This window comes from Charadrius vociferus, unplaced genomic scaffold (assembly GCF_000708025.1).
Source record: "Charadrius vociferus isolate BGI_N301 unplaced genomic scaffold, ASM70802v2 scaffold356, whole genome shotgun sequence".
In the NCBI taxonomy this organism is placed as follows: Eukaryota; Metazoa; Chordata; class Aves; order Charadriiformes; family Charadriidae; genus Charadrius; species Charadrius vociferus.
Window position 1 is genome coordinate 2,544,720 of NW_009648717.1, and position 25,673 is coordinate 2,570,392.

Below are 25,673 nucleotides of genomic sequence, written 5' to 3' on the forward strand. Positions count from 1 at the left end.
CATTACAGGTTGTGGGGGGAGAAAGAGCAAATTTAGGGTCTCCCCCAACACGAGGCGCGGACCCGGGTGCGGGGACCTGAGTTGGTTCCCAGCTGCGGCACTTGCTTCGAGAGGCCGAGGCGTGGGCGCAGGTGTTGGTTTTTCTTTAATTTTTGTTCTCTTTCTTGAGAATGTACCGGGTGGAAGCAGGAGTGTGCTGTTGGGGCTGCCTGCGGCACGGTGGAGTGTGGGGTGGCTCATGCCTGGTGGCCCCAGGAGGAAGGGAGGCCTGGGCTGGGGTGCGTGGGGAGCTCTGCGGCACTTGCTTCGAGAGGCCGAGGCGTGGGCGCAGGTGTTGGTTTTTCTTTAATTTTTGTTCTCTTTCTTGAGAATGTACCGGGTGGAAGCAGGAGTGTGCTGTTGGGGCTGCCTGCGGCACGGTGGAGTGTGGGGTGGCTCATGCCTGGTGGCCCCAGGAGGAAGGGAGGCCTGGGCTGGGGTGCGTGGGGAGCTCTGTCACCTGCTCACTTACTGGTGTAATTAATGTGTGTTAAACAGGTGTGGTAGTGCAGTAGTGTGAAGTAGCTATTCTCAGTGAACATACGAAAACATTCCCATTTGCTACCTCGTAGGCATGCAAAAAACCCAGTTGAAGTACTGTCTGGAGAAGGCTGGCTATTTTATGTGCCTTCCGTAAGGGACGAGACTTTTCTCGTCATGTTAACTTTGTTCTTGCCATGGTAGTAAGCGCTTTAACATTTATAAATTATTAAAACCTGTATTGAAAGTGGAGTATAACTCAAAGGAATCTGGCATTAAAGCACTAAGAGGTATATTGTATGTGCTTTCCTCAGGCGTAGTTCTGTGTGCCAGTGTTCCCTTTGGAAATCCTATTATGTTGCCTGTGTCAGGAAAAGTTAACGTGTTTGTGAAAACTGGCATGTGTTTTGTGGTTCTATGGTTGATGATTTTCCTGTTAATGTAAAATCATGAAAAACAAGATACAATTTTCCTAGTCTACCCTACCTTGGTAGATCTGTAATTATCATTCACAACAAAGTGAATAAGAGGAAAGATTTCCTATTATTGCAGGTGTATTTCATAGAGTAAACATGCAGATGTCTCAGCTGATGATATTTCTGTAATCTCTTCCATCGTAAAATTTTGGCTGAATAATCAGTGTGTAATGACTCCTACAAATTAAACAGTTATTGTGCCATTCTGTAACTGGAGTAAGCTTTTCAGATTTGGTCCATGTGTACTTGGGAGGGTTCTAGTTGTGTTCCTTGTTCCAGCTTACATAACAGTTGAAGTCACTTGTTCTGTACCTCTCTTATTCTTCTAAATAGGTAATGTGGCACTTGACAATTTACAGATAAAGGAGAATGCATTGGTAAGTAGTCTAAATTTTATTTTTTTTCATGGGTCTAAAGATTAAATCATAGGATAAAATATTACTGTAGTCTTATGTTACACAATATGCCTTTTCTACTGATTATTGGAAGTAGGTCCTTGGTTAACTGCTTCTAATTTTGCTCATGTTACTGGAGCAGAAAGAAGAGAAACTATGGGTGAAAAGGTGTGTGTGCTCCTTCAGAAGAGGAAAATAACTTCTGAGAAGTTAGCAGTAGGGTTGTAAAGTAAGTTTCCCAGTGTTTTATGCATATATGCATATGCAACCTGTCCTAGTGTTTGAGGCTTCAAATGATAAAACTTTAAATGAGATATCGGTACACTTCTGTTATTTGGTCATCTGGTACAATTTAAAGGATGTAATTTCTGCTGTGACTGCTACTGTATAATCATACTTCTGTTAGGTCATAGGGTTTTTCCTCACTTGTATGTCTGTGCAGTAGATGTTAGTAAATCGCTCAGAAGCATACTATATCTAATGGGTTTGCAAAGGCCTATGTATTCTTTTTTTATTTTTCCAGCTTTGGTTGAATAAATAGATTTTTGAAGGCCTGACTCCTGCAAATTTATTGATCTTGTTGAAGTCTTCTGAGAGACTGGCTCTTTCTGAGTTGTTGGTATGAGGATGAAGGGGGAAAAAGTTCATCCTTCTACATCAGTTGATGGGATTGAAGCTTATGTTTAGGTACTTTCTGTGTAAATTGGTACTTATTTAAAACTGGCAGGGAAGACATTTTTAAGATGTGTAGTCTCTGAAAGTAAATACAGTTATTCAAATGCTCCATTCTGTTCCTTTTGAAATAGGAATGATGGAAAAACAAGAAATAACTTGCATTAAGTACCCGTAGGCTTGTCTGAAAGAATCTTGGTTGATTTTTATGTTCTTTAATTGAGCTGATGAACACCTATACTACTGAGAGAATCTTACTGCAGTCTTTAGTGTTCTTCAAACTTCACTAAAGAGAACTGTTACTCTTGTGTGAATTGAAAACATGTTGGGTCTTTGTATGAACTAATCAGTGTTTTCTCTTCATAGTTCTGAAGCTTCATATTTTACCTGCCCATTTCATCCGTTCCTGATAACTTTGTTGTACTTTAAAACACTTGATACAAATATCTTTGTAATCTGGTAGTTAAAAAAGGAAGGAAGAAAGCACTATCTACTTTGTACCCATCTTTCCTTCTTACGATAATTGCAAGGTTGATTACGGTTCTAGCAGTTCTGACTTAGAAAAATGTATACTCGTGTATGTGACTGACCAGAGCTGAAAGAGAGCTAAAATAAAATCAAGAACTGAAAACAAGTAATGTTTCTGACTGCTTTACAATTGCAATATGTTTAGATAGCTCTGCAAACGTAGTTAAAAGAAGGTAGATATTGAACACCATTTTCAAGAAGGTGAAGTCTACTTTTCTAAAAGAGAAGGGATTAAAGGAATGTGATATGGTTCAACTTTTTCTTTTCTAGTTTGCCTGGCTGCTGCTGTCTGGATTGTTTTTGTTTTCCTCTTAAGGTTTTCCACCAGAAAATAACTAGCTTTTAATTTCTGTATATAGATACAATACTTTCCAAATGTAAGAAAAGAAAGCCCTTAGGAAAAGGAAGACAAGCATATTGTTACTTTTAGTGTTACACTTGCCAAGTCTATTTTTCCCTTAGTCATAGTGAAAGAGCATTTCATTAAAATAGAAGTTTATCAGACCTCAGTCAAAATTTAGGCTTCCGCTCATGCAAAAATAACTTAAGAATATTAGTGTAAGATTTCTAAAATAAAATGGTACAAAATTATTTTACAAATTAATTCTTGGGCACCTTGATAATGTAACCGTTTTTTTCCCCATGGTAGAGATAGGGTAGAGAGTGAGTTCGCTGACACAAAGTGCTGAAGTATCATTCTGTGAAATCTGTACTTTGATCTTTTGAGGCTGTTGTTTAGTTTTGTGTGACTTCAGCTATAAAAATACAGAAGTATAATGGGGCAGCTGCTCTTAATGTTCCTTTTTTACTTTGTTAAAAACTTGTAGTAGTGATAGTAATGAAATCTTTCTGATTTTTTAGCTTTATCCTATTTTTCAATCATAATGAAAAATGATGACAAACTATGATCTAAGCTCTTTAGCAACCTGTTACTATGTTTCTCAGCTTATATTATTAGAGTCATTACCATCAAAAAGCTTGAACTCTGGGCTGCTTTGCTTGTGAATTTGTATCCAGTATGCAGTTGGTCACAGCTCTTAATCTTCAAAGCTAATACTGCCGGTTCCTTCTCACTTAAAGTGTTGAAGTATTTTCAGTAAACCGTCTTTTTTCATGTTAAGGTCAAACCCCAATGTTCTCATGTTTTTTAATTTATATTAATTTGTTGTTTTGCTCAACAATTTTAAAACATCTTGAATTTCTAGTTTTTCCGTAATGTCCCTCCATCCCTGGCCCCGCAATTTAATCTTCTGGAAACTAATTTTTCAAGGTCAAACTTTTGGTCCTGTCCTTTTAGCTGGCCAAACTCAGCTGGTTCCCCTTAGAATTCAGCTGTGTGTCATAAATGCAGTATTAAATGGGGTGAATTTGGTTGCTGGTGTCTGCTTCTACATGACAGCTGCTGGCTTTATCAAGAGCAGAGATCTTTTTTCTCACAATTTGTTCCAACCTCTTCTTCTGTATGTTCTTACTACTAAAAACGAAGTGAGTCTGTTTTCTCTTTGTCTCCTGGTATATTTCAATAAAAAATAAAAACTGAGAAGAAAGCTTTCAGTTAAGCTTAATGACCAGTTTTTTAACATGCAGCAGCCTGCAGGAGGAAATATTCGGGAGGTGCTGAAGAGCAGTTGTGACCAGGAATAATTTCAAGTGTAAGGAAAAGTTTCTAGTAGTATGCAGTTACAACCAGAAGAGGGTTAAAATATTCCGTAGCTCTTGCTTTTCAGTTGTTTCTTCAAGGTGCTAAAAATGTACAAGCCACAGAAATATTGTCACTAGTTTAGTCTCTTAATTAAAGTTGCTTGATATTAGGCTCCTAATAGCAGCTCAGAATGCTTTTTAAAAACTTGAAATCTGGCGATTTATGTTAATGAGATGTTAATTTGGATATTAATCTTCTTTTTTGGAGCAGCCCTGTTAAATATTTTGAAGTTCTTGGAAAAGTGGTGGTCAAGATTGTTTTCTAGTACATGGGAAGAGAGAAGTGGTTAATATCCGTCTTATTTGGGAAAATGGATTTGTTTTTTATAATCTTGGAGATTAAGACTTCTCTTCAGGTCTTTGAATGGTGGTTAGCTTATTTGAAAAGAATACTGAAGTGGAAGACAGTTCTGGAATCTTGATTTTTTTTTTTAACTTATTTTTTTAGTCTTTAATTTTATGTGTTGATTTATTTTCTCCTACTTCCTCTTTACTTTGTCCCTCTTATGTTCTTGATAGTCCTGTGGTTATACTCCTGGTTTTGCTGTACGCTATATAGGAGAGATAATTTGTGAGGTTTTAATTGATGGTAGTAATTGTTCACTTGTCGCATGTTCCTCATCTTTATGAGCCAGTCTTGTTCTTGATGTTTGGCAGACATTTTGCAAAGAACTTATCCATATTATTAGTAAGAATTTTTATGTTTGTAAATACTGAGCGCTATTATCAGGAAGAAAAGACCTATGTGGCAGATCAATAAAAACGTAAAATTAAATCCTTGTATGTAGATAAAATTTTACTTTTTAGTAACCTTTGGAACAAGGCATTATCATACTTGTAGGAGAGAATTGCTGGAAATGTGTAAATGCTTTCTTTTAGGGCTTTCTAAACAAGCCTAACCATATTTATGGATTCCTGAGTTCACGTGAGTATTGCTAAGTAATGAAATCTCTGTCATATGGAGAACTGTTTCTGTTCTGGAACTTCAGTTTTGGGAAAACAGTTTTACCAGAAGTAAAGATAATAATTTTGCTGAAAAACTAGTTTATCTTTAAAATATGTGGATCTGTGTAATACTTTATTTTTTTTCTTTACAGAGTGAACTGGATGTACCTTTTAGAATAAAAGTTGGTCAGATAGGTAAGTTGTTATTTCAGTGTAAGTATTGAAATGAAAAATTTTAGTACAGGCCTTAAGGTCAGTCTTGCCTCTGAATTTCTTCTATCAAGCTTTCTTAAGATCTCTGTAATTGTATTCACTGTTGAAACTAGCATAGAGGTCTAATGTGACTGCCCTGGATAAATCATAAAATGTTATCTGGCAAATCCTGTTTGTGTAACTTGACAGGCTGGTATGAAAAACATGTCTGGAGGTTCTTTCCAGATACACGGATGATCAAGGGAGCTGTTGAGTATAGGCAGAATATGTGTGGCTCTTTAAAGGGCAGATTAGGAATATGGAGAATTTAAGTAAGATTCTTGAAACTGGCAAACATGCCAAGGGTTTAGGAACTGCTAGATTATATGTTTTTCACAAATTCCTTTCCCTGGTGGTCAGCATTGCTTTTTCACATGAAGCATTTGTTGGGGATGAATGTGTTTTGTATTTCATCTTCTACTTCCCTGGGAAAATTATGTTCATCCCAGTGAACTGAACTCCAGTCATGATCTCAGGTTTTGATTGGAGATCTTCTGACTCAAACTGCATCTTCTTGCTTAAAACTATGGCTTATATTTTCTCTGCATGTATTTTATCACTTCAAGGGCTTTATAAAATGTTTAGGCTCTTATGGTTTCTCCTTCTAAGGTGTTTAGGGCATCAAGACATAGGGCTAATGTTCTTAGATGCCTGAGGTGCTGTTTGGACTAAGCACAGCATGGATTTTTGTTTTGATGTAAACGTATCTGCTTTGTTTAGATAAACTTACTCTGAAGATTCCTTGGAAGAATCTCTATGGCGAGGCAGTTGTTGCAACTCTAGAAGGCTTGTATCTTCTAATAGTTCCTGGAGCAAGTACGTAAAATCTTCAATAAAAGTTAAAAAACGGAAGAGAAAAATATCTAAGGGTATTGTGTAATTGAGTATATAATAGCAAGTAGTTCATTTAAGCTGCCGTTTTTACATTATGTTTTGTCAGGGAAATTTAGAGACAAATGCTGGCAAGTTAGTGGGAGAAAACAGCAGCTGTTGCTTTTATGGAAATCCTTGGTTGTGTCCATTCCAAGTTCAGTTCAACAGCCAAGTTTCCTCTGAAGTATGCTTATCCTGAATACACTTTTCTGGCATGGTTTAGATCTTTTGGCTGTTCCATGATACAGTTCATCTCCTTCTAACTGACAACAATCGAATGTAGTAAGTCCTTTAGAACTGTTTTTGGGGAAAGTGAAGAGGATCAGAGAACTTAATTAGTTTTCTCTGAAATCAGAATCTCCGATACCTTAAGAAAACTTGGAGATTTCTAGAGTGTCAAATATGTGTAGATCTTGCAAACCCACTTTATATTGAACAGGCCGCATTTAAGGGTCCGAATTTCCATGGAAAGGTTCTCTTATGAAGTAATGCTTAAACGTTGATGTGATTCTTTTGTGTCTTACTGTCTAAAAATAAATATTTCAGAGGCTGGATGCAGCTTTCAGCGATTAAACTGAGAATAGCTGTAATCTCAAACAAGTCTCAAAACATGTTTTGCAACAAAATGCTGAATGTGGTATGCATTGCTTGATTATGCATTTATATAACTTGAAATTTAGGATTAAAGCTGTCCCAACTTGGCTTGCAGGCATTAAATATGATGCAGAGAAGGAAGAAAAGTACTTGCAGGATAATAAACAAAAGGAACTGGCAAGAATTGAGGAAGCCTTGCAGAAAGCGGCAGAAAAAGGTACCGGATTAATAATACAAATCTCCATTGGAATTTGAGGACTTAGACTGCGCTATGAAAGCAAAGTCCTGTTTTGTGATTGACTTAACAAATTTTGTTTTTTTCAAGTGTCTAGCTGATTTGACTACAGTGCTTTGAAAAGCCTTTTTCCTCTAAAGTTTGAAAGAAATGTTGCTTGTTTTGTTTACTGTTCATTTATCCAGTCAGCTTCTGTTGGAAATGGGAATTTGGTAATCTGGTATGTGTCTCTTTCTTTTCCTTTTTTTTTTTTTTTTTTTTTTGTTCTTAAAACTCCAGGGGAACAGTACCAAAGATAGAAACTAGATTGCATGAGGCTAACGTTGTTATCTTGCTTTAAAGCCTCAGTAATAGATGTTTAATCATATGTTTTAGAGGTGCATGGGACAGGTTGTTCTTGTTTAAAGGAAACTTTGAGGAGAGTAGTAAGGCTTGTAAATTTTTACTTCAACAGTAATGCTTTTGTTTCAGTTTCTGCTGTCCTTTTATGATATACTACTGTGTTTTGACTGGTTTGAGAAAAGAGACTCTCTTGAGCAGGAAATAATTCATGACACAAGAAAACAATTGAACATGAACATAGGAAACTTCACATAAACTTTTTGACCTAGGTCATTAAAAAAAATAAAAATTTCAATTAGTTAAAATAAGTGATCATGTCAGTCCAGTTAACTGGATTTGTGGTGGGTTTTTTTTGTTTGTTTGTTTATTGTAGGTTTGTTTTGTTTGTTTGTTGTTACAAGTGTCTTTAAAAAATTGTGGTATAAATTAGCTGTGTTTGGACAGAAACCAAGCTCCAAACCAATGTCAGGTAACTGCATATGGCAGAGGAAACAGTTATTGCTGAAGTTTTTGGCTCAAGTGACAAAGCCTGTTTGTGGGTGGTATAATTGTTCTTAAGAAGCATCTCTAGGATACCTGTAATGCTGCAAGTCATTTGCCTTGGAAAAGTTACTGAAAATGAAATGGTACTTAGAACACTTGGAAAAAGGTAGATTGTAATCTCTTTGCTTATTTAATTTTCCAGTTACAGGACTCTCTACTGCCTTGTTCCTGTTTTGCTAGTTTGAGATATATATATGTGCAGTGTCCTTCAAACAGCAATCTGGCAATCTGTATACAGTGAAGAAAGAAGCCTTGGTTTATTTCTTGTCTTTAATATGCCAGAAACTGTATGAGAGCTAAGACAACTTCAGTGAATGAATTTTGCAGTCATCACTTCATATTGGGGCAAAGGAGTGTTCATAGAGGTTTAACCTTGGTTATGTAGCACTTGGATACTGTAAACCAGCAGTGTTTCAGCCATTATTCTTTGCACCAGGAGCAACGGGATGAAAGGATAATATAACAAGAAGAATCTAACCTAATGGGCACTGCTTGAGGTGTTCCAGTTCTGGAACTTCATATAATTAAGAGTGACTCTGTGCACCTGCAACAGTCATCTTTTTTTTTTTTTTTGAAAGTAACTTACTATGTCCAGTGTTTGTAAGGCTTTTTCCTCAAAAGTCATACAAAACAAAATCATACCTCAGCAGCTCAACTCCTGATATAAAGAACTAGAATTAGATTTAGTCATGTTTTGCAGTTTTAAACTTTCAGCCTTGTGAAGGAAAAGCTAGAAGAAGATTTCAATGGGACTATTTTAAACTGAAGTTATCCTCTTAGTCATAGTGCAACACAATCCTTATGGGTCCCTTCCAACTTGAGATATTCTATGATTCTGTGGTCCTATCTCAGTGGTAGCTATTTGTGTTTCTGGTCTTGTACTAGAATATTGTACTCAGGAGGACTTGTGTAGCTCTTGCATGAGCAAATCCCTTGCTTTTGCTAGATACAGAAGTGTAAACTTCTAAGAAATTCTGCTCTTTTTGTGTGGTTAGTGTAGTGTGATGGGGAAGTGATAACAAGCTCTGCTGACACAAGCTGACAAAACGTTATTTTCTGTTTTTGAAGCTATTAAAATCTGTCAGTGTCGAAACTGATATGGAGACCAAAGCTTGCAGCTTTTGTCTTTCACTGGTTATAAGTAAAATGAAAATTGCATATTTTGCCTGTGCAGGTAATCTTTGAAACTAGATACTCTGAAGTGACTCTGGCTGTCAGATACTGTAATGGAAATACTAACATGTCATGTGAGTTCTGTAAACTTAAAATTAAATCAGGAGCTGATTTCCTTCTTGTAAATAAAATGCATTTTTTTGGTTATTTGCTGCCATGTGGACCAAGGCACTCATTCACAAGATTCGTTGTATGGGTTGGAGAGTCTAATTTACAAGGACACTAAGCCTGGTGGGTATGCATGGTTACTCTTTGCAGATGTATGATGGGTACGCAGCTTACATTTTTAAAAACCTCTCCCCCACCCCCCCCACCCCCGCAAAGCAGCCAAACGTAGAAATGAGATAACAATACTTGTTTGGTAAGCATCCACATATTGGTCGTTCTAGAAATAAGTTTTTAATGACTGTGGATTCAAGTGGAAACTTGCAATGACTAGTCCTGCCTTAATTGAGTGGCTGTGCAAGAAGACTAAGAGACCATTTAGAAATATTTGTCAGCCATGTTGAGCTCAAAAATGTTATAAAATGCTGACAACTTTCTACTATATTTTTAAAACACTGGTTTTAGATGTCTTGGGACTAGAGGATAATTGCCATTACTTAAAGTATCTAAGCTTAAGATACTGGAAGTTCAGGCTGTCTCGAAACTGTGGACAGGCAAAATGAACCGTAGCAGATTGAAGGCATTCAGCATGCTTTTCCCTGGTTCTGTTTATTTGGATTGCTCTCAAGTTAGGCAAGGAAACAATTTCCATTGAAATTTGGAGGAAGTGTTATTATGTTGTACCTGCTGTATTTCTATCTGCTTGAAGCAGATTTTCAGAAATTTATTCGGAGCCAAAATTACTTTGTGGGTTTTTATCTGAGTGCAGGTTTAGAATGAGCTGAAAATAGTACATTTAGTTTCTCTGTGGTAATGGATGCGGGTAATCAAGAGGAAAATCATGTTGCCTTAGTTTTGTCATACATGGGCGTGAAAGCCTGAGAACTGCAAATTCAATAGTAAGTGAAGGAAGCTATCTTTTTAGGATATCATTTATGGAGGATTACTTGTACTGTTAAAAGGAACTATCCAAAAGAAAACGTTTCTATCTCACATAGTTTTTTTTGTTATTTGTAGAGTGATCACCTTACCTGCAAGACAGATTGAAATCTTGGCAGGCACTTTCTCCTGTGTTTGAACAGGCGTGAACATTTGTTCCCCACATTTAAATACATAGTTGCACTTGCTTCCTTCTTTTTCCTCGCTTTTATTGCGATACACCCTTCTCATACTACAGTCTCTTGAAGTTAAGCACAGGCAGCCCTATGACTAAATTCTTTTAATGTATGTGGCCAAAGACAGGAAAGAAACAATGCAACTCACCAGGCAGGTTTTCTTTAGAAATGTGGAAAAATAAGAGAATTAATTTAGTTCATTAAATGTGATTGTGTGGGTCATAGTTTGTGTGTAAATAATAGAATTTAATTTCATATAAAGCTTTTAAAGAGTCATAATTTTTGTATGCCTTTTTTGCAGTTACTGTTATTCTTTCAGATCGCTTTCATATCATATTATTGATTAGCATGAGAATCATTGAAAAGTGTTTTTTGGGTTTCCACATACATCTCAAATATCTTAACTTGGAAGTTATGCCCTTACATGGCAGAAGCCTCTTTTGAATTCAAACTTCCATGGGTTTTTTTTCCCCATGCGTGTATATTATTAACTGTTCACTTACAACAATTACGCCTTTGCCTGAGAGCCTTAAATAAAAAACCAAACACTTGGATTACAGAAAAACTTATTCACCAGGGTATCTACACAGCAGTCATGGCTCCTTTTAGCTCTCTTTTGTATATAAGTGATTTGGAATTATGTTACGCAGTGCATTCGTGAAGAACTCTGGGTCTGTATTTGTAGAGAAGCCTGCTGATTATTTGTTATTCCTCGAACTTTTGTGACGTTGTATAAGGAATATATGAAAGTTGATATAAATGCCTTGACCTTACAATTGGCAGGACAATTGATCCAGTAGAAATTTGGATAGTTAATCTAAAGTTTTTACTGGCTGCTTATTTTACTTGGGCTTTGAACTTCAAAAATCCCAAGTCTTCAGTTGCTTCCCTGAAGGTGAATTTAGTTATACATAAATCATGAAAAATAACACTCTGTGCTGTAAGTAGTAGCTGATTGCTTCCTTAACAGATCTGAAATTCTTTAAAAGCTTTTCATGAGACCTTACCAAGGCATTCTGCTTTAAAAAAAGCTTTCTTGTGCTTTCCTACATTTCTGCTTTACTAACTTGAATTTTATCCTTTTCCCAAAAAATTGCTTGCACTGAAAAAGGACGTAAGCGTAAAAAGTATAAAAAGCATTTTAAGAGACCATTTAAAGGTCATGGTCGCTCAAAAGGTGGGTAAAAGTTATGGCTTTTAACTTTTTTAAAGAATTTTTTTGTGCTTTGTTTGGATTAGTTTTCCTTAATCTTGGATATCCATCTGCTGATATTCTTTTTTTTTCCTGTTTGAAAGAGAGGACGTAAATTGGAGAGGGCTTTCTTTTGCTGTCTCTCTACTTGTATAACTGTGCTTGTTTCTTCAGCTTGAGCTATCTGTCGCATTTCCAACAAAAACTGTACACGTTTGTTAGGCTGGTTAGTGGCACTTCAGTATGACTGTTGGAAAAACTGCATGTGAAAGAAGTATCTCGGTCTAGTTTTTGTAATATTCCAGGAACAGCTATGTAAAGTAAATCTAATACTATAGCGATGAAGCTATGTAAAGTAAATCTAATACTATAGTGGTGATATAGCAGTAAACAGTCTGTCAGGACCTTTTAGCTTCTGTTCTAAATAGATGGCATAGTGTTATGACTGATATTGTGACAGCAATGAACTCGGTGTTTTTCCCCAACAGGATAATCATTGTCCATAAGTACCAAACCATGCAGGTCTTCAGTATTAGCACGTGACTAAGAATGGGTTGCCATATCCCGTGTGGTTGTAGTGTTGTGTATTTGATCTTGGAGGAAGCTGCAGCATAAACTTGTAATTGGCATGAAAACTTTGTGGGGACCCTAGATAAGCTTTGTAAGGTATCAAACTTTTATTGCCGCTGGTAGCTGCATCTGGCTGGAAAAATGTTAATGGGTTGCCTGCTTGCACTTGAAGGTCATGAAGCTTTGATAAGCGCTTCTGCCTTTTTTTTAAAATCAGTATGGTGTTGTTTTCTGTTAATAGGGAGTGGGAGTTGTGAAGAAGTGATTAGTAGGAGGAAATGCGAGTTGCATGTAGAAGTGGTATAAGGTTTTGTTTTCTGAGTTCCCGACTAATTTTTTCCCTTGAAATTTGACTAAAATGGTGTTATATCATGTTCAATAGCGAAGTATTTTCCTTTTTAAAGGAAATTTTAACATTTTTTTTAAAGGAATTTTCTGAACCTCTCTTAAAACTTTAAAAATTATCCTATTTTTTTATAGCAAGATGCACAAAGTTTTATATCTGTGGTATTCAGCGTGCATTGCGTATTTAAAAAGTTACAAGCAGTTAAAGTAAGCTGAGAAGTGAAACTTGGGAGTGCACCCCTAAACTTAGCCAAAACCTGTAGTCCTTATTTCTCTCTGTTTGGATAGCCATGACTGTTTCTTCAACTTGAGTCATCTGTAGCATTCCAACAAAAACATACACGCGTGGTAGGCTGGTTAGTGGCACTTCACTGGGATGGCCTCTTTGTAAGGTGGATATTTAACAAAACAAGGTAGCCCATAAAGATAGCTAGAGAACAAGCAGCTTATCAAGCCTTATTTTAGGTAAAATGTTAAGATGCTCAGCTTGAGATCATATTTTTAGAGTTATGTCATTAAGTAATTAAGGGACTGTAAATATTTCTCCCCTCTCCTGCCACCTTGGCATGCTTCCATTTGTCTTGGGTGGAATGCTGAACTTCTGCAGGTATGCAACTTTTGCTACTGTATCTTGTTCAGCATAAGTTCAAGTATCACTATGTGGCATAGCAAAGTCCGATACAGACCTACCTTAAATGGTCACGGTAGAAGTTCAATATGGAAGAAATGGAATATTTCAGAGTAATTGTTCGTTTTCACTTATGGTATGTCAGCTTTTTATTTTTCTTGGGCAGTGTTGTATGAAGAGCTCTAATGTACTGGTCTCTTGCTGTGCAAGTATCATCTTCATCTGGTTATTTAAGGGTATTTTGTGATGAATGACAGTCTTACCTATTTCCTTGTTGAAGCCTCCAGTTAATTGTTAAGGGTCTTTCAGGTGAGAACCTTTCACCCTGAAAGGAGTGGGGATAAGTATATTAAACAAGAACTTGCTTGTTTTGACTGAAACTTAGACATAAATTTTCTTATGGTTGTGTTGTGCACAGACAGCTAACATCACATCTTCAGAATATAGATGTACAGAAAAAGAAAAAAAAGCAAATATATAATCTAAATAAGTGAAAACTTAAATGTTAAGTGTTCACGTTTGAGTAAATGTTAAATGTACATTAGTATAGCTGTTGGTGTGGTTAAGCTCAAGATGCATCTACAACACCAAATGCTGACTTCCTAAAAATTATTGTTTTAGACAAACCAAAGGAGGAGAAGAAAGATACTTTCTTGGAAAAGCTTGCAACTCAAGTTATAAAAAATGTGCAAGTCAAAATCACGGGCATTCATGTTAAATACGAAGATGATGTAAGTATCTGGAAAATATTCTCTTTGTTTTAAATTGGACTCCAGTGTAGTCATGATTGTCTAGTCCATTGAGAGAAACTGTTATCTGCCACCTTGAAAAAATTGCTGTGGTTTCTTCTGCACCTCTTCAAATAGAGTACCCCAGATATGACTGACAGCCGGAGATGTTTTGGATATGTGAAATAGATATCCTCTCTTTTGCCTTGTCCAGTGGTGCCTTGCTCACTAAATGTGGATGGTGGCTGTTCGTCATGTGTTAGTGTGTGCAACTAACATACAGAACTCTTCAGTGTCCTGTAAAGTCCAGAATGGCAGAAGCTGGTGGGGTTACAGATGAGTTGGAAGGCAAACAGTTGAAAACACTTAACTACTAAATGAGAATGTTTATATGAACCAAACCAGCATTATTCTATCCTGCTTCCAGCTTCCTTTAGGAAAATGATAAAGCAGTTTGTGATGAGATAATTGAATGTAAAAGGAAAGCATTGAATAGAGAGCATCTCAAACCTATTTTGGGACTATTTTCGAAGACTAAATTTAAAAAGGCAGGAGGAATGGAAGTCATAAAATGATATAGCTGCCTGAAATGTGGTGCACTGTAGTTCTTAGTTCTTTCCTGTATGAAGATTTTTAGAAGCCAAAAGGACATTTTCAGCTTGAATTGAAGTTGTAAGTCTTTACACTGCAGCCATGTTAGTTTTGGCCCAGCTTAGGGGGTTCTGAGAATGCTTCATCTAGAATAATTAAGCAGAGGACGATCCTCAAAACAACTCAGGATTTCAATCAACTTTAATGATTGAAACTTTGAAGCTTTAATTTCAATCAACTTTAAATCATCTCTGTTTGCAGCAAGAGAAATAAATAGCTGTTATTTCTCTGTTTTTGTAGATCACGGATCCACAGTGTCCAGTTTCCTTGGGAATGACACTGGGCGAGCTAAGTTTACTGGTAATGTGTATGTGCATGCATGTTCTTATGTTTTTGATTTACTTGTCTTGGGAGTAGCAGAAAGGAAAAGTAACGTGTTAATACGATAGAATGAAAGTATGCATGCAGCTGAAGTGAAGATGATCTTTTATTCATGCAAATAGTACTTGAAGTTTGTGCAAGCAGAAGGGAAGACAACTGAGGAACATCACGCTTTCTGAGAGCAGTGATTTGTTTTTATGATCCAAGTGATCTTTAAAACTGAGTATGTTGACTTTCATAGGGCAGGTTATTTCCAGGCCTAATAAATAAATTAGGGCAAACATTACATCACAATGATAAAGAATGTGCTATATTGTCAGGCCTTTTGAGAAATGGGGGAAGAAAGTTTCAGCTAACCCTGGTTTTCCTTGGATGGTTAAGGATTTTACGGGTAAGATAAGGAGTTGAAAATCGAAATAAACTGAGAAATTGTAGGTTGGATTTTTGACTTGTGTGTATCCAGTCCAGAGAAACTGGCTTCTGTAATCATGTAGCACCACAATGGTGTATTCTGTGCTTTAAAGTATAGGATAAAACCCCCAACGTGTTAAGTAGGATGCACAGAATGACTTTTATCACTTTGAACTTTTAGACAACAAACGAGAACTGGACACCTTCTATTCTGAATGAAGCTGCAAAAATAATATACAAGGTAATGTGGTGGGTTTTTTTTCTACACAAGTGAAGAGAGCTTGGAGAGAAATAATCTGAGGTTCTAAAAGAAATTGGAAAAATAGTTTGCTTTCCAAATTCTCCTGCTTTTCTTAATTTTGCTGTGTTTAAACAGAAGGAGAGCACAAATAACTGGCTTTATGTAAGGCATAACTTTCAACTCTGACTTAAATAATTTCCCTTAAATGCAAACACTGATCACCTCATTAAATGCATTATACAGCCAGTCTGCATGGTAACTATGATTGCAAATAGGCTGTCAAATTGCCACTTCCTACTCTAGTTTGAGTGCCTAACATAATTGGGATTCTGGAAGCTAAGCAGTCTTTCTGTTCTCCCTGCTGCCCAACCCCACGCTGAAAGGAGTATGCAAAGATCTAAGAAATTATAGGAATGATATAAGAAGGGTTTAATAGTCCTGGCTTCTTAATTAGGCCAAATGTTGGTTTTGTGCACCCGCGCTCCTGCGATCCGGAGTCATTTAATGGATGTGCATGAACTTGTGTGCTTTAAGAACTTTTTAGAAATTCAAATTTCCCTTCAGATATGGTATTAGAAGTTTAAATACATCTCAATGCTTATGGTGGATTTGCTGTCTAGTCTGCTTTCATTTTTTTTCTGTTTTCACAACTGAAAAGCTAAGTTTATAGAATGGGTTGAATACTGAGTATGGAATCTGTTGAATGTTTTCTTTCCCATGCAGCTTTTGTGCCTGGACAGCCTCAGTGCTTATTGGAACATAAACAGCAAAATGTATTATCATGGATCCCGTGAGCAAATACTGGTAACGTAGAAGAAAATACATTAAGCAGGACTATATTTTATAGCTGTTGTAGTATTCAAAAGTACACCATACTAATTTCCATCCTGCTCCTCATGTTTATGCTCATCTCTATTCTGATACCAGGGTCATAGATTAGTCCACTGCACCATTGATAACCAGGGTTTTTTTCTGGTGAACTTCATATGTTATCAACGCCTATGGGTTTTAGAAAAGGTCAGAAACTGCGTCTGTAAAATTGTGTTCTATTGTCATATTCATCTTGACTTCACGCTGTTGACCCAGTACTGTTTACTAAATATCTGGGCTATATGAGCTATTACATAGCTACTGTAATGAAAAAGGCAATATTGAGATAGTAAACGAGCACAGAATTAATAAAAATTCAGAGCATTAGATCTTTATCAGAACAGGAACTTGTATCACACGTTACCCAGATTACCTAAGCTGCATGACTGAAGTTAGCCAATAGACTGAAGCCAGATAGAAGAAAAAGATGTTAAAACAAAAAGGTTTTTTTTTTTGCTGTTTAATAAACCAAAGTGTAGGTAGGTAGGTAGGTAGGTATCTGTTGTTTCCCCTAAACAAAGACACAAAAAATTGTGGAGGGGCTACTATAGTAGTTCTTATAAATAGCAACCCTTATGATAGGAGGTAGCTTTGGCAAAATCTTGAAGAGCTTTAGTAGAATAAGTTATATAGATGGGTAAATGAGTATGCTATGCGTGAAAGACAGAAGAGGGTCACAGCTTTAAATGTGGAGTGCACAACAGGACTGAATAATGAAGACACTTGAAAATGAGGTTGGGTGGAACGTAATTAAGGTAGACTGTGTGGAAAAGATGATGCTGGAAATACTTTATTCAACTTGATGAACGTAACTCAGGTGGTGTAGAGACTAGAGAAACAGATGACGGTGCTCCAGTGCAGAAGATGAGGCAGCATGAGGGCAGTGAGGGTAAATTAAGATGGAACAAGAAGCAGATATCTCAAAATGGTAATTGCAGGGAAAGAATAAAATTAAATTTGTGTGTGTGGGCTTCCTGGAGGCTATGTCCTTTTTTTTTTTTTTTTTTTTCCTGATTCATTTGTGTTTTGAGTTGCTGTTAGCTAGACGAGTAGTGGAATACTAAGACTTGTAATATTGTGTGTGAAATACTTGTTTTGCTTTCATTTCATTGCTGCTTTATCCTCTAAGTCTTACTTCCCAGAAGAGAAACAGGCAACTTTGGCAGTATGAATAGGGAAGTTATATGGACATAAATTTTGGCTGAGGGCACACATCCTCTTTCTTTATGATAGCTGAGGACTTCTGAGTTGCAAAAGCACCATTACTGTTAAGTTTATTTCAGATGGCCACTTCATTCATGCTGTTTAAACAGCTCATTTTTAGGTAATGAGAAACAGTTGGTTATTCTAGTGACCTTTTGGGTAGTACATTACTGAATATTTTAGGTTCTGAAAGTAAACTCTAAAATGGGTTCTCAAAACAAATCACTTTACTAGGAATAGTGGACATCTGATTACTGTCGTTAGTTTGTTTGAATCTCATTTCATTTTACTGTGGAGGAGGTCAGATGTGCAGTGTATGTTGTCTATATATCTGAATTATATTTTGGGTGTGAATAAGTGCACTCTGCAAAAATGTTACATTTTTGACCCGTATAAAGGTTATACAAGTGTTCTGTATGTCCTTGTACAATACTGCTTGTTTCCTGTTCACCTTTGTGCTCATCTTCTACAGGTATCTTTATTTTTGTTTTATTCTTTCCTTAACAAATTATACCCTTAACCTAGTGACCTTGGTACTAGTGTGGAAGGTTGAATCAAAACTGTAAAGTGCTTAAAACAAGCCAATTTTTTTAATGTTTTTTGACCCTTGTCTGTTATGTGGAACTTGAAACCCTCATCCTTTTATTTTTGTTCTGGTTCGGCTTGTAGGGCACTGTTTATTGTCTCTAAATTGGGGTGTAAATTCACTGTATGTAAAAGATATTATGAATACATTGATTTCTCTTCCTGTCTGCAGTCTCTTGCTTCGTTCTTTAAATAGCTAAATTTCCTCAGAGCACTAGCACTTCTGCCTTTTTAGTTTAGCAGAAATGCTTACATATTTTTAACAATAACCAAGTTACTTTAGCTATGGGAGTCTTCAGAATTACCTCTCTGTGGATGTTTTCTCAGTTATATCTCAATCTGAAGTGAAATGTAAACGCAAACCAATACACAGTTTGAACTGACAGCAGCAAAAGTCTTGGTGCTTCCTATGTGTCATTCCAGCACTGTTGGATTGATTGGTTGTGAATCAGTCCTTGACATGCTTGCGGATGGATGGCTTTGTGGGCTTACCTGACACTGTCTGGCATCTTAGATCTCAGTCCTTTTCAAGGAGACTTCAACTTGCTATCAACTAAGCTGCAAGTGAAGACGCTGGTGTGGTTTTATTGAACTTAAGTTTTATGTATCAGGAAGTACCACTTCCTATTCCGTCATCAAGCAAGTTTTTAACAGGCTCTTTTTGAAAGAATTGGGAATTTTGCCCTCCATGACTGTGAAATTGCGTTTCCTGTTTCCAAAGCCTGTGGCATGTCCTGCATGTAAACTTTTATGAGTGCTGAGGCAGAGCAATTCCAGCATAGCAAATACTATCCAGTATTCTGACCATCTATTAACTTGAAGCATCTCAACACTTGTTTTTTCTGTTCTTGAAATCCTTAGCAATTTTGGTGCTGTATACTAGTATCACTTTGCATACTGGCATCATTTCCATTATTTGGATTTTTTGCATCTTTTGACTGTTTAGTGACTTCTCTTAGTTTAAATTTATCAATTATGATTAGTCCATTTTGTGTCCTTGTCCCTAAAAGGGGAAGAGAGGGAGAGTAGGAAAAAGATCAGAACACATCTGAGGAGACTTAGAAAAGCACAGGGGAAGAATGGGATTCATCATGGGCATGATTATTTGTGTAAAACTTTCCCAGTTGTTAAGTCCTCTGTGCTTCAGAATTTTAAAACCAATACAGGAACTGAACAAATAGCAAATAACGTGTCTTGTTTAGTAGCATTATCTGTATTAAATGAATACATTTTATATGTAACTTTTAGTGTAGCTTGTTTCCTGGAAAGCTAGGTCTTCCAGAGAGGCTGTTTTGGTCTTAATTTTAAGTGGCATTATCAGGAAATCAGATTTATCATAGTAGCTAATTGGTCTATGTTGTAGTGAAAATAAGCTGTGTAATCTGTAGCAATCTGTTACTTTCGTACCACAGTCTTTGTATTTAAAGAACATGAGTATATGCCTGGTTGTGAGATTAGCTGTTTTGTACTTGATCTCCTTGAAATTTAGCTTTTATTAATATAGACAAGCAGACAAGAAATAGGTTGAAATGCAAATATGTTAAATGAGAAAGTGTACCTCTTATAAAATACAAAGCAGTTTTTAAATAAGGAACTGGGAAAAGGATTAGGCTGAAGAAATTTGTAGCTACAGAATATGTTCTTTTTAAAAACAACTCTTCATATTGATAGTCTTTATAAAATATAATGGGAACAGGCACTTCATCTGCCTTCATGTTATAGCTAATACGTACATCTTCCGAAAGGCAGGTCTCCTGCTGTAACTGATTGTGCCATTGCAATTCTGAAAGATAAAATGTTTGGGCATGAATATAGCCTTGTCAATAAATTGCCAAAGAATTGTAGCGTTGGACAGAGCTCATTTTGAATTAAGATTCGGTTCTGGCATGCTATTTCTCAGACCTCTTGGGCTGTTCTGTTATTTTCCTGACTACTTTCTGTGTTTAATTCCTTTCATACCTGCAGAATACCAGAAGGCTCAAGTGACCTCCTTATGTGCTAAAAATGAGGAAGGGTAGAATGTGAATAGATACTCCTGGTACCTTTAAAGAGTTTAAAAACAAATGCTTGATCTATTATGCTGTGTGTTTGAGTGTACACATGAGCTATATGTTTCAAAAATAACATACATTAGTTGTTATTCCAAGATTTAGACAGGTGTTGAATAAAACCTGTACTAACCTCCCAGTTGATATGAGAAACTTAGAATTCTTGTTAATATGGTGCATTTAAACCCTTCACTCTTACATGCTTCTGCTGTATTAGCTTTCCCATTCAGGGGGAGGAGGCCCTTGCAAAATACATGTGAACTCAAGTTGTTTTACTCAAAGTTTAGGGAACTGTAAATGAGTAATGCTCTTCAGCAATTGCTAGACAGTATCATATTCCTTTGCAGGATCAGCTGAAAAGAGGAATTCCATGTAGTGGTAACCAGCCTCAAGACTACCAGTATAGTAAGTAAGCTAGGAATGAGTGAATATAAGCTGTTCTGAACACGTTAGTATATAACAGCCTGACCTGATCATGTAGGCATGCCCATACTAACTTTATTTTACAAAAACCTAAACATAATAGAACATATTAGCGCTTTGATGCTTTTTGACTACTGCCGGGCTATCTTAACTTTTGGTAAGAATTGCATCCTGATTTTGTGGGTCTTGAACATATGCATCATCAGTACAAAGTGGTTGATATATCAGGCAGTGAATAAATACTTTAAGATCATTTCCCATACTTTAATTGTAAAAATAAAATTAATCTCAATTTTTTGCTTTAAGTTTTTAGACCGGTATCAGCCTCTGCAAGACTGTATATCAACCCATATGCAGAATTAGAACTAAAAACTCCCAAGCTTGATTGTAACGTAGAAGTACAGAGAATTGTTGTTGAATTCACGAAGCCACAGGTAGGTTGCCTTGGTGTCCATTATCACATATTTCAGTGTTTGTGATGAACTGTAGGATTTTTTTGTTGGGAAACATTCTTTTTTGGGAATTTTCTGCTTATATGCAAGTAGACTGTCTAAACTGTTTAGCAGTAGCTGTGGGAAAACTGTAGGATTGTTTTCCCTTTGTGTAACAGTCACTTCCTGGTGCTAGATCCTGACACTCTGAGTCTGTTATCTGTGGTCACTCTGGGGACCATCTGATGTGTATTCAGTCCTTCCAATAACATTCCTTTCATGCAGAGAATGGAATCATTCTTATGAGTAGCCCTTATCTTGTAAAACGATAAGCCAACATTGTAACTGCAGAGATGCCAAGATACAAGCAAGGGTGGGAATGAATGGAGCATGCTGGCTTTGGCAAGAAAGCCTGCTGAAGTATCAAGGAACTCATTTAGATAGATCCCCAGCAATGTTAGTGATAACTTTCATTTATTCAGTGATAATTTACAGTTAGTTTGCTAGATAGCTTTTTAGCTCTTATTGATGTCAGGGTGTAATCTGAGTTCAGAACAGTAACAATAAGGTTAGCTAATGCAAAGGCACTTGTAAAATTGGGGAAACTGTATTGACACATGAGGAGAATATGGTTAATTTGAGAAAGCATGAGACTGCTGAGCTGGGTAAGAGAAATGCAAATTGTTTTTGTTCTTCAAGGAAACCAGAAGTTCATACAGTGGTGTCCTTTGAGAGCAATGGGTTTAGTTGATCCACTTTTACATACGCATGAAAATACATAGGCTTAAATTTCAGTATAGTTTGGGGGATACTGAAGACCGTGGTATGCATGTACTTTAAGCACTGCTTGCAACAAAATCTGAACCTCTGCTAAGAAACATGTTTTTCTGCATTTAGTACCTCAGCATGATAGACCTTCTGGAGTCCATAGACTACATGGTTCGCAATGCACCCTACAGAAGATTTAGGCCAAATGTATCTCTCCATAAAAATGCTAGACAATGGTAAGCTGTGTACGTTTGTGCATTCTTTGGGAGCTGCTGGAGTTTTCTCCAGTCTCTTCATTATCCTTTGTGGTTAAATGTAGTTTTAAAACTACATTGCATATATCTGATGACTTCCACAGAGCTTTGCTTAGCCAAGTAGAAAAGGCTTGCGGAAAAAAACATGTGAAAGAACCAAGTGATGAAAATCTGACTTGCAAAGCTAACCATGGTCCCCAAAATCTCTGAACAAAATGCCTATGTTCTCTCTAGAGGTTAGAATATAAGTTTAGAAAGACTAAAGAAAAAAATTACCTAATGTATTACAAGGGGAACACCTATGTCAACTGTAATTTTTAAAGTTTTGAACTGATACACATTTTTGTGGGTTTTTTTCCCTAAGTACTAACTGATGCTAATTATCAGAGTACTTTACTTAAGTGTACTTAATACTGTTACAGCCTGAATTTGCAAACATGCAGAAATCAATAGAGAATACAGATTTATAAATCTTCAGGCGTTAAATATAAGCCCTCAGTCCATTATTGAAAAGTGATGTTGAAACCATTAAAATTTTTGTAAACAAAGTTACTCAAATGTGTACACACAAAGTGTTTGCGTGTTAATAAGCTACCTCTGCAATTTTTAAGTTGTAATGCACAAATAAAATGGGAAGTTGCTCACAACTGTGAAATTATTGTAGGTGGAAATATGCAGGTAACAGTGTTCTTGAAGTTCACATCAAAAGACATACTCGAATGTGGTCATGGAGTAACATAAAACAACATAGGCAGCTTCTGAAGAGTTATAAGAATATATACAAGAACAAGCTGACACAGAGTAAACTGTCAGAAGAAGCACAGAGGCAAATTCAGGTATGTGTTCTTTTTCTCCTTGGAGAAAGTATGTTTTGGTCCCTTTATTTAGTAATTCTTTAAATATACGTGGTTATAATCAAGGTTGGTGGTTTTACAAGAGCACAAGAGTTCTTGAAAATACCATTTTAAACTAAAGTTCCCGGTAACCTATTGTGGAAAGAAGGAAAAATCTAGTAAAGTGCCGTTTAAATAAACACTTCTTGGTTGCGGATTAACAAACTTGGATGCATTTAAAGAAGTGCAAGATTAATCTTTTTAAAAAAAAAAATTGACTGCCTAACATCAGGTTTCATCTTCTAGTGAACTTCAGGGGAAGGGGCATGCTCCTTGAAAAAAGGAGCATGTCTTGAAAGAAATTGGAGTGTAAATACGAAGGAGCTGGTAGAAAATTTGTAGTAGGGAGCCTTTCCTAGATGTGTTTGAGGCAAATGATGATATCGTATATTTTTACAGGACCTAGAAAGAAAGCTTGATGTTTTTAATATAATCTTAGCAAGACAACAAGCACAAGTTGAGGTAAGAAATAACTTTTGTTCATTAATATCTTAAAACTTCAAATAGGATGGTTTTGTCTTGATAGCATCTTGAAAAATTTGTGCTGAGGAGTATGATTGGATAGAGAGGTGGGAAGGCAAGTTTCCTATCCTTCCAGGACAAGAGTAAATAAATTTTCAAACTGGAAACCAGTTCCAAAAACCTACCAGTGTATGTGCACAGTGTTACTGCTACTGATGTTGTACCGTTCAGGCAATTGTCTAATGGTGAGGATTGACAGATACTTTTTTACCTTTGACTTCTGTTGTTTCAAAACTGTTTCTGCAGCTGTTCAAGATCAAACATGTACAGCTGTTTTCATCCTACCTACACCTTTAGATGCTCTCTTTTTAGGGGACAGCCAATCTAATTAAGACAACTGAGAGAATTGTTAAAAGGCAGATGAAGTCTCTAGCTGCATTTTGGAAATCATTTGTGACACTTAACGAGGAGTTGCATGTTTTAACATGGTGAAAAGTGTTGTATCTGCAGTTAAGATCAAAACCGCCTAGCACGCTGGGGGCAAGCTGTCTTGTGAAAAGCATGCTACTGGTAGCTATTCGCCTAACATGAAAATGAACCTCTGTAGTTGCTTTGTATAATAACTGTTCATGCCAATGTAGCCTCTGTTTGTCTACACATCCAGAATCTATATAAAATGAAGATGAAAAAATAGTAATGATGTTTTTTGTTTTTGAGATATTTGTGGTCAGACCTTGATTTTTAAAATGTGAAGTGGAAGTCTGAGTGTAAATTTAAAGTTTTGAATACGTGTAATGGTACAGGATCAGTTTTCAGCTTTGTTACTACTAGATTTAAGGAATGTAATTACTTCTTAAATACTGTCTTTTCATGTGGTTCCTGCCTTTTTGTAATCTAAATGCTAGTGGAATGCGTAGGAGAAAGGCTGCCCAAAGTAAAAGTAACACATGCTTGTTTACACATGTGTGTATGCACACGCACACACACGTGCTCCTCACCCTGATCCTCTTTTTGCTTCTGTCTGGTGAGTCAAAGTGCTCTTAATCCTTTGTGGAGTAGTGTTGCTGTCCACCAGTTAAATGTCTGTTCAACATGCATTAGTTACAGAAAATCAAAATATATAGTAACTCTAATTATGTATTTTAATGTCTGGTATTTAGACAATAAGATCGGGACAAAAACTACTGAAGAAGAAAAACACTGAAGCAGAAAAAAAAAGTGGAGGATGGTTTGGTGGTTTCTGGGGTAAAAGAGAATCTAGGAAAAAGGAAGATGAAGAATCACCAGTTCCTGAAAGTACGTGTAGACTGTAATGCACTGATTTCTACAGAGGCTTTAAATTTCTACATACATTAAGAAGAAAGTTATAGTATGTTTTGCTTCCTATTATACAGAAGGAGAGAGTATGGCATAAACAGTGCAGTGCAGCGTTGATCTGTTTTATAGTATCACTTACTGTTAGTGAATATTGAGCTGGCAAATAAGGCATACTTCTGAAATAGCCATAAACGTTTTAGAACCTTGGCAAGGAGAAGAGTATAGAGCTTACAGCTACAGCGTAATAGCTGATGACTGGAATACTGTATTCTGGTGATTTGCTCTCTGGAACAGATTTGTTCTAATAGTACTCCTCAAAGCTATTTTCATCACTGGGAATTATGGGTACTCTCGTAATATAAATTATATTGATTTCTCTGTTACGTATGTAACACTATATACAAAGACTGCTTCTGTGTAAATTTTCACAATATGGAACTTAGTGTAATGTGAAGAATCAAAGAAATGTGTCGTACAATAGAAAATAAATGGCAGGAAAAATGCTTATCATTACTAATTAAAGTGCAATTTTTTGTGGGTTTTCGCTTTTTAGCTATTGATGAACTAATGACACCAGAAGAGAAAGCTAAGCTTTTTACTGCTATTGGATATAGTGACAGCTCCCATCACCTTTCCTTGCCAAAGCAGGTAAGCAACTTCTTATGGGGATGGTTTGAAAAGCAAACAAACCAACCAACCAACCTTTCTGATGCATAGAATCATAGAATGGTTAGAGTTGGAAGGGACCTTAATGATCATCTAGTTCCAGACCCCCTGCCGTGGGCAGGGACACCTCCCACTAGGTCAGGTTGCTCAAAGCCCCATCCAGCCTGGCCTTGAACACCTCCAGGGATGGGGCAGCCA

General features: G+C 36.6%; 1 protein-coding gene across 1 annotated transcript in view; it reads left to right on the forward strand.

Moving 5' to 3' along the window:
• VPS13C (vacuolar protein sorting 13 homolog C (S. cerevisiae)) overlaps positions 1–25,673 on the forward strand; it is a 135,366-nt gene that overhangs the window by 38,420 nt on the left and 71,273 nt on the right. The window contains exons 2-19 of the mRNA XM_009886726.1: positions 170–331; positions 1,329–1,372; positions 5,389–5,431; positions 6,209–6,304; positions 7,071–7,172; positions 9,417–9,479; positions 11,580–11,645; positions 13,825–13,934; positions 14,823–14,882; positions 15,496–15,555; positions 16,279–16,359; positions 20,609–20,666; positions 20,991–21,118; positions 22,013–22,119; positions 22,802–22,973; positions 23,430–23,492; positions 24,653–24,788; positions 25,363–25,457. Coding sequence (XP_009885028.1) covers positions 170–331; positions 1,329–1,372; positions 5,389–5,431; positions 6,209–6,304; positions 7,071–7,172; positions 9,417–9,479; positions 11,580–11,645; positions 13,825–13,934; positions 14,823–14,882; positions 15,496–15,555; positions 16,279–16,359; positions 20,609–20,666; positions 20,991–21,118; positions 22,013–22,119; positions 22,802–22,973; positions 23,430–23,492; positions 24,653–24,788; positions 25,363–25,457 — 1,646 coding nt within the window. The remainder of the gene's footprint in view (positions 1–169; positions 332–1,328; positions 1,373–5,388; positions 5,432–6,208; positions 6,305–7,070; positions 7,173–9,416; positions 9,480–11,579; positions 11,646–13,824; positions 13,935–14,822; positions 14,883–15,495; positions 15,556–16,278; positions 16,360–20,608; positions 20,667–20,990; positions 21,119–22,012; positions 22,120–22,801; positions 22,974–23,429; positions 23,493–24,652; positions 24,789–25,362; positions 25,458–25,673) is intronic.